Source organism: Diospyros lotus, chromosome 13 (genome assembly GCF_014633365.1).
Source record: "Diospyros lotus cultivar Yz01 chromosome 13, ASM1463336v1, whole genome shotgun sequence".
Lineage (NCBI taxonomy): Eukaryota > Viridiplantae > Streptophyta > Magnoliopsida > Ericales > Ebenaceae > Diospyros > Diospyros lotus.
The window spans coordinates 709,436-728,009 of NC_068350.1; the positions used below are offsets into that span (position 1 = coordinate 709,436).

The window sequence follows — 18,574 nt, forward strand, 5'->3', positions numbered from 1 at the left end:
GGCCCTTTTCTTCATTAGTTCTTCAATGACTCCTCTGCATTAAGATTTTATCCCTCAAAACACACGACAATATAATTTAATATTGCTAAAATAACAAACAATGAAAGATTAGGACCCCAAGTAGGGTATTATTTCGATCCCACTGTTCTCAAAACTCAAATCTCATCTTCTAGAGACAAACCCAAACACAACATATCAGTTTGATAAAAGATAGGGGTTTGAGCTTGGAAAAGCCCCCAATACAATCAATAGACCAAGTCAGATGTCCACAAGCCTCTAGAGTTGGGTCCGTTATGGAACATTTTTACTTTCAGAGCCATCCATTCATGTTCTGAAGGGGAACACATATGTACATTTAGAAGGGGATCGTAGAATTCATGTAGACGAGGGACACCAACCAAACCACATCCATTGAAAGCACAAAGGAATGTGAGTCAAAGTTTTCGGATCTACTGCTGATAGTCTGGGTTGAATGCAAGTGCTTCCCTGTAAATCAGCTCCTTCATTTGTTCCTCGCTTAGCGCATGCTGCTCAAAGTCGAAGCTGAAAGGAGTTATGCAGGTTGGCTCATCACTTACGTCGTGGAGAGACGTCAGGTAGGGATGTGCCAGTGCTTCCTCCACTGAAACCAAAAACATAAGAAACCCACCCATGGATTCAAAACCATTTTACTGATTCAAGTAGCAATTCATTGAAAAAGTAAAATAAAACAGATAATAGACATTTGCAAATTTAACAACCTTAATGCCGAATAAGGCGACTTAATAGGGGAAAAATAAATGAAAAAGAGTACCAACGAAATGCCAACTATAGAACTGTCCTTTTCAACTTGAGGATTGTGTTTTACACATCTTAGACTACGAACTTAAATGACGTGGGATATCTAGGGAAATACATAGTATCAGTAGTGAAGAATTTTATTTGGCTGTCTTAAATTGTATTTGGGACTAAAGTGGTTGGTTAAGTTTGGCTTTTGTCTGCGTCCGTGAATATGAGTAACAATTGACTGCTGCTGTCAGAAATTTTCTCTCTTTTCCAGACAGGTAAGGTAAATATACAGACGACGAGATGAGGCAGCCTTTAGTGTGCAACAAAAATCTCAGAGAAAACTAAAAGACTGTAGAGAAAGGAATGCCCTTTCTTGCCAAGGGAAAGAGGAATCAAAGAATAATTCCTTCTCTAAGCCAAAAAATCCAACATTTCTCAAATGTCCTACAAATCATTTATTGCCAAATGTGCCACATACAAACGAAAAGATGGAATACTCATTTATTGCCAAATGTGCCACATACAACAGATGGAATAGACAACCAAAGGTGGACCGTATCCTACTTGGGCTTGCCTGCCCCCTTTAGTACAAAACTCTATCGCAGTTCCTTCACCCACTTAACTCCAAAAATAAGGAATCTGGAGAACACTGACGTGGAGAATTTAGTCCATTGCCTGTGGAGAAGTAGGAGTCCAGGTGGCAACTGCTTTTCTCCATAACCTCCACTAAAATTATCTCCCACCCAGCTTGAAAGCCCTCTCTGAAAAGAATCACACCAAGTCTCCAAAGCTGTCTTCTCCCTCACAAAACAGCAGCAATCATTATCTTCAGCCTGTGGGAAACTCCAGCAGCCCGGCTTGAAGTCTGGTAAGAGAAACTTGGCTGCTTTGGATCATAAAAAAATGTTTGGCTCACTTTGAACACCTTTCCTTCGAAGCCTACCACTCATATCGATAGTGCCTTTTCATTGGAAAGACCAATCCAACTTCCCAGGTCCAAACTGGTAATCTTGGGCCCTTGAAAAGGATCAGACCTACCATAACCATGCATTGTTATTTCAACCTCCAATTTATTTGGATTCCTTGTATCCTTCTTTATCCACTATTTCTGCATTTGGCTAGGAAACCTAGAAGCATGTCTCCCCATACCTGTCCCTTTCCAAAGAACCTAACCCCCCTAGATCTCTTTAATCAGGACTGAGGTGTGCAATAATCAGTAGCAGTCTTCTTTGCTAACTCCGGGTGCTCTGCACCCAACTGCTCCTTCAAAATGTAAAACTGCAGCCTTTTTCACCCAAATTGCCTCCTCAAACAAAAATCTACTTACTATGATCTTAATAAAAGTTGGCACCTCATTGGAGCTTACATGACAAATTCTACCCCATCTGAGATGAGCATTGTATTTAGCAACATCAACTCTAATAAAATCTTTGTACTGGTTCCTATTTTCCTTCAACACACAACAGTTCATAAAAAGAAGCTGGTAGCCCTAGAACCCTGATCCACACAAAAGAATCCACCTTGGAGTAGTTTGAACAACTTGGAATCTCACTCCATCTTTCCAAGCTCAGAACATGGCCTATTCCTGAGATCTAATATAATCAGTTCCGCATTCCACCATGAAGATGAATAAGCAATGTGGGCCGCACAGATCATAAATCTTGACAACTGTAGGAGGAACCTCCCACCCAACCAACCAATCAAACTGCAAGACCCAGAATCAACAATTTCCTCTTAAGACTTCAAGTTGCAACCACTATGTCTGTTGCCATCAGAAATCTTGGCATAACTCAACCATTCTGGTAAATTGCAGCTTCTGAAAAAGTTATCCCGGAGACCATACCACTCGCTTGACAATATCACCTGAGAGAATCTCCCAGGCATACCTTACTGCACTCCTCCAGCCATCGCTCTTGGCTTTAGGAAATACATAAATCTAACCACAGGCACCATAGCTAGGTGTCTTTCCTCTTGATTTGGAAGCTGGAGAATCTTGGTGGACTTGAAAGCCGTTCAGAGAACATCCTGCAACAACCCCAGTCTCCACTGAGAATTGGAGATCTCCTCAAAAGCTTTTGAGACCTAGGCATCTCCTACCGAGAGAGACTTATTGAAGGGAAAAAAAAAAAAAAAAAAACTTCGATTGAGATAAAAAATGAACAAACTTCTCTTCTCCTTTCTATGACCAAAAATCAGCTTCTTCTTGTCCTCCAAAAGGTTGGATCTCCTTTGATCAGAGATGAAAATCTGCTAACAATCCTTTCTCATTTCTCTCCTTTCAATAGGTCTTCCTCTCCTTTTCTCCATCTCTCTCTGATTAATGAAAGAGGCATTCACAGTGAAGAAAATAGGGGGTCGCTGGCTAAAGATCTGCTCAGCTGAAGGAAAAAGGGTTTCATTCTCTCTACTGGTATCACTTAAACTCCAGGAAGTTTTCTGCAACCATCACGCATTACCTTTTGATACATTTTGATCAATTATTCATTTCATCCTCTCATGCCTCTGTTTAATGTAATTTTTTTCATTATTGCCCTTGCAGCTATTGGATGCTAAAGTAATTCAAAGTGCAACAGATCCATTTATACAATGGAAATATTCAAAACAATAAAATGACAGCTTGATTTTTAGGGGAATACCAAATTGTTCTCCCTTTATATATCAGTATAGAAAAATTGGAAAAGAAAAAAGAAATGAAAGCATCAATATGCTTTCTTTAACTAGCAAGTGTAAGATATCTTGAGGGTATCACCTCATTACACCTATTATTTAAGTGTGGAAAGTTAAGCGGATATTCCAGGCTATTTTACCAGGTTTAAGAGCATCCAAAGGAATAATCCACATGTTGATGTTAAAACTATCATATAGAAAGCATGTGAACACCTACAACTATATTAAAAGGCATAAAATTCAATCACATACTTGCACATAAAAGCTCCTTAAAATGAACCTCAAAATTAGACTTCAACATGTGATGGGGGCTTCAAAAACTCATACCTGTAATTCTCTTTCTAGGATCAAATGTTAACATCTTCTCAACAAGATCAATAGCTGCGGGGTGGACATGTGGGAACTTTTCAGTTAATGACTGCCGGTTGTAAGGTGGAAGTTGCCTAATGCATCTCTTTGCATTTTCATTTAAAAATCCCAAATCAGCCTCTGATGGGGTGCCAATCAGCTGGAGGTTGTGGCAATCATCAAACATGCATAAAAGGTGAGCAGGCATTAAATTTACTAAACTATGGTGGCTTAAATTCGAAGACTTTAATGATGTAAAACAGCTTGCAAATTGAAGATTCCTTATCTATTAAAACATAAATAACCATCCATCCATGAAAATCTATTTAAAATGTGCTGGCAAGAAGAAGAATCAATTTAAGATTTTGTTACAGAAATGATGCTTGTCCACTAGAATTCTGAAGAACTATTGCAGTCCATGATCTGCCTCATTTTATTTTCTAGTTGGGACAAAAAACAAATCTGAGTCAGACAGAACAGAGGCTTGATCTTGAATTGGATCCTAAATTGATGGGATCTAGTGAGCTTATCCATGTAGTTATGCAGATTTCTATGTATTTTCACCCAAGGTGAATAAATCCAAAAATAATGACTTCATCAAACATAGGGCAACCAAAATTGGCAAAGAAAACATCTTTCTGCTAACATGCCAAAGAAGTTGAAGGGCCTTCACTGCCAAAAAGGAGAAGAAAAAAAAAATGATTTTAGAACATGAAAAATCAAGAGCAAGAACGAAACAATGTGCTGTGACAGCAGAAGATCCTTAAAAGAATATACTGAAACAAGATCTTTTTGGGCGTATTCTGCAAATTCTCATGTTGCAAAATAGATTTCAATATAAAGCATGAAGAAAAAAAACTATCGATCTTGACCCCTTTCTTATGGTAATTACCTTGGCATAAAATTGCATATATTAAACTTCTTGCAGCAGGATTAATTGAATAAACATGCCATGTCTAAGAAATTCATAATTAATTGCACAAGAGGTCTCTAAAGCCTGAAGAAAATGAATGAATGCAAACAGATTTGGTGATTTTTGTCTTCTCTTTTTTAATTTGGGAAACATGTTTGTGAAAACTGATGCCTTTGCTTTTAACATGTATACATTTCATAATGGAGTCACCAAACATTATTAAAAAACACACTATAAGACTGATTTAGGGAAGAATTGTGCATTGCTAAATATTTTTGCATTTTAAAAAAGTTAAAGGAAAGACAAGCCACCAGTAACAATTTTTTTCCCAAAAAAAAAAAATAATAGCTTGTAATCCCAGATGACAATGGAATAAGTAAAAGGAAAGAAAGCCATCTGCAACTGAAATGAGAGAATCAAGAGATAATAATAGCTTAATTTCAGATGACAATAGAACAAACTAAGAATACATTTACCTCCATAAGTAAACGTAGCTGGTGCACATGATCTCTACCAGGAAATAAAGGCTTCCGATCCATCAATTCCATGAATATGCAACCTACTGACCATACATCAATTGCAGTGGTGTAATCTGAAGAGTTCAACAACAGTTCAGGTGCCCTGTACCATCTTGTAACAACATATTCAGTCATGAAATCTGATTCAGATGTGACACGGGCTAGTCCAAAATCACATATTTTCAAATCACAATTGGCATTCAGTAGAAGATTGCTAGGCTTTAAGTCCCTGTGCAGAACATTTGCAGAATGAATGTACTTTAACCCTCGGAGGATCTGATACAAGAAATACTGCATGGCAAGATTGAACTTGTGATCAGAGATATTCAGGGTTACTAATATGGTGACTCTCAAAAGTATCAACCACAAATATATCATAAAAGAGGAGAGGGGCAAGGAAGCAGAAAAATAAGGAAAGGGGAAGAGAGGAGGGAGAAGAAAATAGCCAGAACAGCATGGGATAATTATATAGTTTATAGAATGGGGACTAATACAATTCTGGAGGATATAATGTTTCAATCCTATGAAGTATCTATTATTACTGGAGAATTGGGTGTCTTTGAACTTCAAGTACTCATGCACAATAATTTGGCAAATAATACAAGTTTTGGGAAATAGCTTCTGCTGTATTATATGGGATAAAGTATAAAAACCTTGTTATTTTAGGACAAATAAATGTGGTCAAGTCAAGAACAAGCAGGGAACAACTTTTTGTCTCTTTTTCATTGAAATGACCAAAATGTTTCCATTTCCTTGTAATTGACCCATACCTTTCTTGAGAAAACTGATCTTCTGCTACTTACACAAAGCATGCCAAAAACTCACCAAAACATTATGAAGCAATGGATTTGTTCAGCAATAAGAGGAAAATCTAATGACAGTAATTTTTGACCATTTTATTATAAGAATGTAGTCAATCACTGTATACAAATTAAAAATTCTGAGAAGATGAAAAGTAGAGAATAGAAATAAACAACAACATATCAAGCTTTCAATCCCACTAAGTGAGTGACATAAATTCTAGCTCACCAATGATCTCTATCTATGGTCATATCTTCTGTAAGGTTCTTGTGACTTGTGTCATCCTAAGAGTTTTCTATCAAGTTTTTCATGATCTTTCTATACCTCTTTGTTAAAGACTTGTTCCATTCAATACACTATCCTCACAAAAGCCTCTGTTGGCCTTCTTCTCATATGACCATATCATGTTTCAGGCTTCTTATATCTTCAGTAGGAACCACTTTGATTTTACCACAAATAACCTTATTTTTTTATTTCTATCTTGTATGCCTACTATAACACTTGAATGGGGGTTTCCAGAGGAGTTGGATGAACGTTGAGGGAAGTAGAGAAGAGAAATCATTGGAAGAAATCCTGCTGTCCATTTCTTGTTCATGGCATATGGATAAATCCTTATTCTCTGTTCTTATTATTTATCTTGTTCCATTTTTCTCTTCAAATTGGTTTATTCATCATATTTTAATCTTTTTCTAATTATTGAATTAGCAGGACTTCTTTAGTAGCTCATGAGATAGACATCAAGGCAGTCTAGTTTCTCCCTAACTTCTATAGTGGCAGAGGACCCTAAACAATTTCCATTCTTGGGCAATTGTAAAAGAAACAAATGCACCAGGCAAGCCCCTTCAGTTTATATATCCAGTGGCTTGTCAATAAAAACTTATAAGAATGGCTGCAGCAGCACCAGTTTCAAGGTATCGTCAGACTTGCATTGCTTAAATGGCTAGACAATAAAATGAATGATAAGAGGAACAAAGAAGGTATGGTAAGTGTCAGCAGATATGGTTTCCAATATTATAGATTATGATTGATTAATTTATTTATAAGGAAGAATTTTATTATCCTTCTTTCATGACATGGTATTAGAGCCATAGAAGCGCTAATCCAGCTTCGATCATAGCCTGTTCTTCCAATCTTCCTTTGTCAGATCGTCCCTCTTTCTTCTCCTTCTCATCATCATGTCTGTTACGCATGATCCTATACCCGAATCTGGAGATTCTAGCCATGCGATTGAGGTTCCATCTATTGAAACTCAGTTTGCTGGGACTCATGGCAGTGGTATAGGGGGAGAATTACAAAACCTTCAAATAGCTTACCGGTTGAACGGTAAAAACTACTTAAAATGGTCCTAGCTAATCCGCACCTTTCTTAAAGGGAAAGGGAAACTCAGCCACTTGTTGGGAGCAGGGCCTAAGGAGACAGATCCAGCATTTGGAGCATGGGATGAAGAAGACACCTTGGTGATGTCTTGGCTTTGGAACTCAATGGTTCCAGAAATCAACGACACGGTTATGTTCTTGACTATGACTAAGGATATTTGGGATGCAATAAATCTCACCTACTTTAAAGTCCGTGATGCAGCATAGATCTATGAAATAAGAGCGAAGGCAGCAACAACTAAACAAGGAACAAGGACCATCACCGAGTATGCTAACCTGCTGCAAACACTATGGCAAGAACTTGACCACTACTAATGCTTGGTGAGGATGCAGCTCTACACAAACGATTTGTGGAGAAAGAAAGAATCTATGATTTTCTAGCCAACCTCAACCTCGAATTTGATGCTGTAAGAGTACAAATCCTCGGTAAGGAGGATTTATCTTCCTTGAATGAAGTTATATCTTTGATTAGAGCAGAAGAAGGGAGAAGGGGTGTCATGCTAGAAACCTCTTTTGGAGAAGGTTCTGCCCTAATCTCCTTGAAGACTAATAATCTTGGTAGAGGGCCTAGAGAAGAAAAGAAATCAATAGATAAGGACTCTTTGTGGTGTACTTTTTGCAAAAAAAACCTAGGCATACCATAGATAAGTGCTGGAAGCTACATGGAAACCACCTAAGGGAGGACCGATGAGAAGTTCAATGCAGGGACAGGGGTACATGGCCAATTCCTAGTCATCTGAACCAGGAGATTCATAACAAGGAGAGGTTCAGGAGCTAAAAAAATCAGAAATTGACTGACTGAGAAGTTTCTTGGGATCCCTTGACAAGAAGTCTGACAAGGGCACCTGTTTTCTTGCTATCACAGGTAATACTTCTTCTTATTATTCTCTACAAGCTTCAGAAATTATGCACCAGAATTCTTGGGTCTTAGATTCTGGTGCCTCGGACCTCATGACTCATTTTCCTCATCTATTTATCTCCTATTACCCATGTCCTAGTTCTAGAAAAATCACAATGACAGATGGTTCTCTCACCACTGTTGCAGGCCAAGGGAATATTTTCCTTCATGAAAATCTTACTTTAAAAAATGTTCTTCATGTTCCCAAGCTGTTCACCAACCTAATATCTATCCAAAAACTCATTGAAGATACTAACGGTCATGTCTTGTTTCATTCAAATATCTGTGAGATTCAGGAGTAGGGCAAAAAGAGGATGATTGGGCTTGCTAGGGCTAGAGAAGGACTCTATTATCTTGAGGAACCTGATGGGCAGGACAAACAAGGATTTTTCTCTTGGGTGTCATGCCTAGTTCAGTCCAATTCAGATCAGTTTTGGTTACACCATTATAGGCTTGGTCATCCTTCTTTTCATACCCTTAAGTTGATGTTTCCTGATTTAGCTAGAAATCTAGAAATAAAAAACTTTCACTGTGCTGTGTGTGAGTATGCAAAACATAGAAGAGTGTCTTTTCCCTTGTCAAATAAAAAATCTGATTCTCCCTTCTCTCTAATCTATAGTGATATTTGGGGTCCATCAAATGTCCCCAACATTTCTGGGGCAAGATGGTTTGTCATATTTGTTGATGATTGTACTAGGGTTGTTTGGCTTTATTTGCTGAAAATAAAATCTGAAGTTAACCAAAATTTTCCAGCATTCTATAACATGATTCAAAACCAATTTGGTGTAGGGATAAAGAGATTTCGATCTGACAATGCTAAAGACTTTTTTAATCAATCCCTCTCACTATTTTTTCAGAAAAAGGGTATTATACATAAATCCTCTTGTCCCTATACTCCCCAACAGAATGGAGTGGCAGAGAGGAAAAACGGACACTTATTAATTGTGGTTAGAGCCCTTCTTTTTCATCATTGTGTCCCTAAATCCTAATGGGGGGAAGCAGCACTTATTGCCACTACTCTCATTAATAGGCTTCCTTCAAAAGGCCTAGCATTTTGTAGTCCAATTCAACTCCTGATTGATTATTTTCCAGATTTTCACACAACTAGTCATTGGCAATCCAAGATATTCGGGTGCACAGCCTATGTCCATATCCTTGCTGTCAATAGAGGAAAGTTGGACCCTCGTGCCCTAAAATGTGTGTTCACAGGGTATTCCCCAACCCAGAAAGGGTATCGTTGCTATCATCCCCCTACCAGAAAGTTTTTTGTGTCTGCTGATGTGACCTTTGTTGAGAATGAGCCTTACTTTAAAAATTCTTCTGCTCAAGAACAACATTTTAATCTGTCCACTGAGGAGTATCCTTTCATTCTCTCAAACCAGGACGTGTTATCATCTCTTCAACCACCTACTGATCTGCAGGAATCTCTAGGACTGACATCAGGAGAAAAGTCCCCAAATACTCCTAGACCACTACAAGTATACTCAAGGAGGCAGAGGCCGGAACCTAGTCCTATGCAAGCCTCAGCATCCACTTCTAACTCTACTCCAGTTATAGATGAGAAAGGCACTGACAAATTAGTCTCTTTTTTGGAAACCTCTCCAGGTAATTCCATCTCTAACTCCTCATCTGTTTCTGTTTTTGATAAAGTTAACCCTATTTCCACAACTGATACATCTCACAGTGATCTTGATTGGCCTATTGCTCTTCGAAAAGGGACAAGAACCTACACTAAACATCCTCTACATCTTTTCCTCTCATATTCTAAACTCTTCTCCGCTCATAAAACCTTTCTTAGCAATCTTCATACCATTCTCATTCCAAAAACTTTTTCTGAAGCCATAAGGGATAAGCATTGGAAGGATGCCATGGAAGCTGAGATGGCTACCCTTGACAAAAATCAGACGTGGGATTTAGTCCCATTGCCTAAGGGGAAGCATCTGGTGGGGTGTAAATGGGTTTATACTGTGAAATACAAATCTGATGGGACCTTAGACCGATACAAGACAAGATTGGTGGCCAAGGGATATACACAGGCGTATGGAATGGATTACTTAGACACCTTTGCTCCAGTAGCTAAGCTCAACACAGTTAGAGTGATTCTCTCATTGGCAGCTAACCTAGATTGGTCTTTACATCAATTTGATGTCAAGAATGCATTTTTGCATGGAACACACCAGGAGGAAGTCTACATGGACGTCCCACCAAGCTATTCTGCCACTACAAAAGACCTTGTTGTTTGTCGCCTCAAGAAAGCCCTCTATGGCTTAAAACAGTCACCCAAGGCATGGTTTGGAAAGTTTACCGGTGTGATGCTTCGTATGGAGTATCAGCAAAGTCAGGGAGATCACACTCTTTTCTTCCACCACTCGGCCACAAGGGGAGTCACAGTTCTGCTTGTTTACGTGGATGACATAGTAGTCACCGGTAACAATGAAGAGGGCATACAACAGCTACAAGAATGTTTGGTAAAAGAGTTTGAAATTAAAGATTTGGAGAGGTTGAAATATTTTTTAGGGATAGAGGTGGCTCATTCCAAAGAAGGTACTTTTATCTCTCAACAAAAATATGTAGTGGATCTCCTCAAAGAAACAGGGCTTCTCGGTTGCAAAGCAGTGGAAAATCCCATTGATCCCAACCATAAGCTAAGTGAGGCATTAGAGGATGATTTGGTTGATAAAGAGGCCTACCAAAGGCTAGTTGGGCGATTGATATACTTGGCTCATACTTGGCCAGACATAGCATATGCCGTGGGAGTTGTCAGCCAATTCATGCATACCCCAAGGGAATCTCATCTTAAAGCTGTCTATAGAATCCTACACTATTTGAAGGGCACACCTGGGAAGGGCATTCTATTTAAAAAAAAGTGAAGCTATGCTACTAGAAGCATACACAAATGCTGATTATGCAAGATTTGTGGTGGATAGAAAATCAACGTCTGGCTATTGTACCTTCCTGGGGGTAACTTGGTCACATGGAGGAGCAAGAAACAGAATGTGGTTGCTCGGTCAAGTGCTGAAGCCGAGTTTCGATCCATGATCCTAGATATGTGTGAGCTATTATGGTTAAAAATATTATTGGAGGATCTCAAGGTTGGGTGGACAAAACCTATGAGACTCTATTGTGATAACAAATCAGCCATTAGTATCGCACACAATCCAGTTCAACATGATAGAACAAAGCATGTTGAAGTGGATAGACATTATATAAAAGAGAAATTGGATAGTGGGATGATTTGTACGCCCTATATCTCCTCGGGAGATCAGCTTGCAGATATGCTAACCAAAGGCCTTCCAGCAGCCATGTTTAAGAAGATGACAAGCAAGATTGGGATGACGGATATCCACTCCCAATCTTGAGGGGAAGTGTCAGCAGATATGGTTTCCAATATTATAGATTATGATTGATTGATTTATTTATAAGGAAGAATTTTATTATCCTTCTTTCGTGACAGTAAGAAAAAACTCATCTCTAGAGAAACTGAGTATTCTGGCTGTTGAAGGAAGAGTTATCCATGGAATAAATACAGTGTTAGAAGACCAAGAAGCTTCTTGTTGCAATTACCGAAAAAGATAAGACCTTTCTTTTCAAACTAAAGTTGGTATAAAAACAGAAAGGTTAAAAGACATGGAAGTACAGAAGATAGGATGGTTCTCTCATTTATCAGAAATAAGGCCGTGGAGAGAGCACCATGCAAAAGTTAGATTTGCATGGAAAGCCACTGTTATTTGAGATTAATCTTCTGTTCAAATGTTTATTCCATATAGATGTTCACAATTCAAACCACATCAAACCTCAAGCAAGGCACTAAACAATTATCATATTGAATAAATCAAGATAGAGCTTCTGAAAATGCTACACATTGCAAGTAAAACCTGGCAGTGCTCTTCTGATAATGCTTGAGTGGAACGAATAATTTGATGGAGATCAGTGTCCATAAGCTCATATGCAATGTAAACATCATTAAATGATTCCCTTTGGGGAGGTGGTATTATGTCTCTGATTGCAACAACCTGCATGGCAAGCAAGGGGTAATAGTAAAAAAGAAAGTCCCCATTTTCTCTTCTTCGCAATCAGATTCTAACAGAGTTGCATCAAGCAATAGCATCTATAAATTCCATCCCAGTAGCCCAGAAATCATACAGAATAACCATATTGCTATGGTAAGAGTTTCTTTTCCCAATTTCTAGTACGCTAAGGAGGTGAATCTTACAAGTGAACATAAATAATAAAAAAGACACCACCATTCAACAAATCAGTTCAAGTATCATAAGCATTCATACAGTAATTGTTATGTAATGAATTAAGAGATGAGGCATCCATATTATACACCAAAAACAATCCCATTAGATGTCACTGAAAGGTTGCAGAAGTTATAAATTGATTTCCTAAATGTGTATCAGAAAGAAATTCAAATACCAGTTAGTGGATCAGATTATTATCTGCATGAAAAATTGGGAAAGGTTGTCTCAGAATAAGGATGCTTGAGTTGTTTAATCAAGCACTCTGAGGAAAATTGCTTTGGCAATATGCTGGTAAGAGGGGCAGATTTAGGAAAGGATGGTAGTTTCTAAGAATGATCACATGTGAGGAGACTGGGATTCCCTGGAGGTTTCACTATCTAATGGAGTGGGTTTCCTGAAAGGTATTTGGAGGTGTGTAAGGATACCGTGCAATTCTTCTTTAGCATTGGAAATGAAAACAGTCCTTTTTAGGAGCCATTTTTAGTATGAAGAGGCCTAGAGGTTGTCTCCAACTCTTACTGGCTCTGTGATCAACAAAGTAGCTTCAGTAGCAAATTATATTAGAAGAGCAGTGGTGAAGAACCAGATTGAGAAGAGCAAAACAGAAGGCAAAGAAGATAAAAGACCCAAGTAAGGATGATGCAGGAGCATATTCCTTGATTTATTAATATTTTTATTTTTCTTATTTGTTTAGCTACAGTTAGTATTTATATTATGAGCTTTAATAAGTAGTCATGTGCCTAGCAAGTGACTTTTTAATAAAGATGGACGGTTAAGATTAGAAAGCTTCCTTGTAATCAACATTTGGGATTTACGACTGTTGCACCACTAGTATGAATACTCTTTTAAGACACCTTGTAGACAGCTATATTATTCTAATTTCAATATTTTAGGTTTTCTTAAACCCTCAATTCCATATTATTTTTCCAACTTTGGTCTTACACAGTTTTTATCCCTAAATCTGCACTTGTTTTTCTGTCACTTCATCTCATACTAGTACTAGATCAAAGTGGTATCATAGAAAAAAGATCCTATAGTTGTGTTAGTTTTAGCTTGATAGCTATGGTTGGATATGATAGAAGACATGGAAAAGGCAATAAAAACCCATAAACAGAATTGGTTGATATGCATGTACAATTGAAGATTCGTCACGAGCTTTAGCCATATGAACATGTGGGAAACCTATGGAGAATTTGGTAGGTGGCCACAACCCTTTTGACATGACAGATGGTGGTCTTGAGGTGAACTTGAAGATGGAGATAATGAATCCCCTTTTATGATTAATTTTGTGATACCACTTTGGTCTTGAGGGTGGCATTTTGTGGTACCACACAATGAATTTTCTTACAATTATTCAAGGAATAGGAGCACTACTAAGACACCATTCAAAGTTGCATATAGGTTGAAAACTCAACAACTGCTTGGCCTAGTGCCTTTATCACATGAAGCTAAAGCAAGTACTGATAGGAATGCTTTTGCTGAACATATTTGGTGGATCCATGAAAGGGATAGAGCAACTTTAAAGGACAACAATGAGGCTTCTTCTTCAGCTGCTAATCAACATAATTGAGTAAAGGAGTTTAAAAAGGAAGACTTCATACTTGTGCACTTGAGGCAAGGATGGTTCCCTCAGGTACTTATCGCAAAGTCAAGTCACAAAAATTAGGGCCATGTGTCAGGGATTAAGGAAAATAAGCTCTAAGCCTACAAATAGACTTTCCATATGATTTACAAATCAACCCAATCTTTAATATTTTTAACCTTTTTCTTTATAGGGATTTGGTGGTAAAGTGATTATGATTGAAGATCAAGTGCAACACTAACCAACAATGAAAGAAAATGTTATTAAAGATGTGTTGGATGTCAATGAAGAAAAGTCAAGGAGGGAAAATCGATGTAGAAGATTTTTTATGAAATGGCTAGGTACACCAACTAGTGTAGTACTTGTGTTATAGATGATGAATTAAAGAGGATTGATCCAAAAATTGTATGTTGAAATTGCCAAAATTTGTTCATTGGAGTTGAGTTTCTTTTCAACTTGAGGAGATTGATGCAAGAGCTTATTCGTTGATTTTTTAGTATTATTATTTTATCTTGTTTGCTTATCTATGGTCAGTATCTATATTATTTTCTAGTAAGTAGTCATGTGACTAGCATGTGATTTTTTTTAAATACAGGTGGGTGGCTAAGATTAGAAACCTTCCTTTGTGATTGACGGCTGGGATTTATGACAGTTGTAACATTAGTATAAATAGTCTTTTAAAACACTTTGCAGGCAGTCATATTATTCTAATTCAATGTTTGAGGTTTCTTAAGCCTAATTCCATATTATTGTTCCAACTCTGATCTTACACTAGTTTAGCCATAATTCCGCATTTGTTTTGCCATCTCTTTCTTTCACACTATATTGACATCAAGGGACCAACAGGGGAAGAGAAGAAGAAAGACAAAAGAACAGAGAGAAGAACAAAGAGAATGTGTTAGAATTCACATTGGTCAAAGAACAAAAAGAAAAAAGTTAGATACCAGTGACATGCACCAACTAGGATAATAACACCATGAAATAGAGATTCAAAGGTGATAAAAGAACAAGAAATAGGCTAAAATATATACACTATTTGTTAAGGCATATGTAGCATTTGCAATGGCCTCAACAAAAGATTGTTTTGAGTGAGGCAACTAAAAAAGAAATAACTCCAAAAGTTTACAATATGTGATTGTGATGATGACTAGTTAGTTAAATTAAGTATGCTAATAACTATTCAAAATCTATTCTAGATAACATACTCCTTCATATTATTCCTCTATTACACAAAGATTGGAAGCTTTCCCTTTTCATTTGCCCCAAAAGTTTGTCCTTCAAAAAAGATAAAACATTAAATTTTATGCCTATTCGTGGACAAATATAACAAGAGAGAGCTGGTGAGCATATAAATCAAGATAATACTACAGAGTGATAAGATATCTAGGATCATGAAGTATCACACTAATTCATTAGTTGCAAGTCAAATATCTTGATAAAACAACTCATGCGTGAGAAGGCAATATGACTAAGAACATTATCATTACTAAATAACAGATAAGATTCTGTATATATCTCTTTGAAAGGGGATCAAAATCTTCTTCAATTATCATGACTTAACTTGCATTTACAATGTGATGATATAGGAATAGCTATTGTAATAGTAGAGAAATAAGGCACTAACCTAGGTAAATGGATGAGGGTTTCACGCAAGAAAGGAATAGCGTAGCTTTTGAGGGCACTAAGTGCTATCCATTGCCCTAAAGGCGCTATCTTCTTTCTTTTCTTTTCTTTTCTTTTTTTTTTTGTGTGTGTGTGGTGCTCAATGTTTGTTTCATTTCCTTACTTCTTTTGTTATTGTCTTAATGAGTTTGTTTCAGTTTATAAGCTTCTTTTCCCCTCTTGTACAAAGTTCAGCCCTTGGTAGTGCTTCATGATATGCACTCTTTGTTTATCCAAAAAAAGAAGATGAGCATGTCTTGGCAACAAGTGCCTTGCTCAAGGTCACGCCATGTAGACAAATAAAAACTTTAAAGAATAAGGTGTGTCTTTAGTTGAAAGGTGGAGTTTTAGGCATTAGATTGTATAGTTCAGAATGTAGGGCAGATAAGTACCAACATGTGTAAGAAAGGGAAGTTTTTAGAAAGGGCAGACAAGACTTTTTCATGGAAATCTGGAAACTGCAGTATCCTCTCAGGCTTACATTTTCAATCTGCTCTACTCTCCCAACGCCATCCCCACATGAATCATTAGTGTAGGAGTCTTGAATTTTTCGGGGCGCTCAAGCTCTGTTCCATCTTCTTATCTTCCTTTGCTCACTTTGTTGATCTTGATAAGTTGTTATAATTTGTAAGCTTCTTTTCCCCTTTTATATATGGCTTGTCTCCCGTTGGCAGTGTGTTTCATGGCATATACTCTTTGCTTATCCAAAAAAGAAGTATGTGTGTCTAAGCTAAAAGTGCCTTAGTGAGGTTATGAGGTTATTCACTTGTGATAAATGAAGAATCAAAGTAGTCACATCCATTTTGCAATCTCATAGAAAGATGCAAAATTAGGAGCTCACTCTGCAGGCAATTCACATCTCATGTTCCTATCAGCAGGTTAAGGCATTGATTAAGGTCAGAATCAAGTAACTAACGATTGAGAAAAAAATTGTTGCTTTATTTATCAAGAAGATACCACATAGTGGGATAAAGGCTGGATATGTTGTTGTATTTATCAAGAAGATTATTAAAGAATCCAAGATTCCCTCCCAAGTCACGTTCACTTGAAAACTTGCTAACTCGTTCTGCTAAGAATGATCCCAGATAGCTAATACACACACACACACACACACACACTTTTATCCAAAGATATTGCCTAGGAAAGCCCCGGCTACTCTTATGGAAAATCGAATTTACGTCCCATTATGACCTTTAATTCCTAAATAGCAAGCAAACCGAAATAGAGTTCCTTTAGCAGAAAACGCGAATGTAATTAATCATCACTCACTAACGTTTTCATGATCCATGTGGCGAAGAAGCTTGATCTCGCGGAGAGTCCGCTTTGCATCGACTCTGTTATCAAAAGCATTCGCAATCTTCTTAATAGCAACATGCTCGTTCGTCTCCGAATTTAAAGCCGAACTGATCCAAACAAGGACATAAAAGATCACACACGAGTAGGCCAAATTCCCCCCAAAAGGAAGGCAAATCTTTTAGAGGAATACCAGACTATGCCGTAGGCGCCCTTTCCGATGGGCATGATGGGAGGCTTGTACTTGGAGGTGACCTCGAAAATGTTGCCGAAGATGTTGTACTGGATGAATCGTCCGCCGTGGCTAAACGCCGCCTGGATGTGCTCGATTCCAGCCGGCTGAGGCTGAGGCTGAGGCTGCGGCTGCGGCTGCGGCGGCGGGTCAGTGTTGGGAGGAGGCGGCGCCGCCTCTGACATGACGGTGTCGTCGGAAGGCTGATCGGAAGCATCCATTTCCGAGCCCTAGCTTCACTCTCTCCTGGCTTTGGCTATGGCTGCTGCTGCTGCTGCTGCTGCTCTATTTTCTTCTGGTTTGGAGGGTCAAAACAAACAGATCCTAATTCTGCACAACTGGGAATACTCACCCACCTCCCTCCCCCTTATTCTTTCTTTCTTTATTCTGTTAGTTTAGTTATTTTATGAGGATACGTTCTCATTATAAAACAATTTTCTTAATTCCAAAAATAAAAAATCCACTTCTGTATTTTTTACCATGTATTTTTAATTTTTTTTATGATAATTTAAATTTTTTATTATTTTAATTATACTTTTAAACATACATTTTTAAGTTAAATTAACCCATTATACTTTCGACTTTTTTTTTTTTGTAGTAATCTAAAATTTTTATTATTTCGATTACATATATTGACCTATATTTTTAAGTTAATTCAATTTCTATATTTTAACGTGAACAAAATATAATATGTATTTTATCATATTTATCTTTTTTTATATACATAAAAGTACAATAATTAAATTGACTCGATAATGCAGATGTAAGAGTGTAATCGAAACAATAAAAGATTTATATTGACACACGAAAGAAAATGTTAAAATATAGAGATTAAATTAACTCTAAAATCAAGTTCAAATATTTAATTGAAACAACGAAAAATTTAAATGAATACAAAAAAAAAATCATAAAAGTATTAAGGATAGAAATACAAATTTGGGCAATAAAAAATAAATTGGAGTAATTGTTTTTTTTAATAAACTATTTTATATGATACAAATATAAGCAAATTGATAGAGTTAATGGTGAATTACAATTCATGTTAGTCAACTAAGAATTGAGACTAAATATGTCATTATTATTAATATTTGTGGCAATACTATACATCGGTATCTTGCACTTTGTGTTATATCAATATAAATATATAAGACATTAATATAATATGTCAAACTTTAGTGTTTAAATAACATTTTCGATATAATAAAGACTATTTTAACTTATTATCTTTACTTTTTTTTTTTAAGTAAATATAAATAATTGCAAATGATAATA

The 18,574-nt window shown here is 37.1% G+C and overlaps 1 protein-coding gene across 1 annotated transcript; it reads right to left on the reverse strand.

Moving 5' to 3' along the window:
• Positions 1–101: 101 nt before the first annotated feature.
• Positions 102–17,662, reverse strand: LOC127787921 (mitogen-activated protein kinase homolog MMK1). Its single transcript, XM_052315994.1, has 6 exons — positions 17,264–17,662; positions 17,051–17,180; positions 12,165–12,302; positions 5,173–5,505; positions 3,763–3,943; positions 102–622 (listed from the first exon to the last, which is right to left on the reverse strand). The coding sequence occupies exons 1-6, from the start codon at positions 17,521–17,523 to the stop codon at positions 450–452; spliced, it is 1,215 nt and encodes a 404-aa protein (XP_052171954.1). The 5' UTR covers positions 17,524–17,662; the 3' UTR covers positions 102–449.
• Positions 17,663–18,574: the final 912 nt, after the last annotated feature.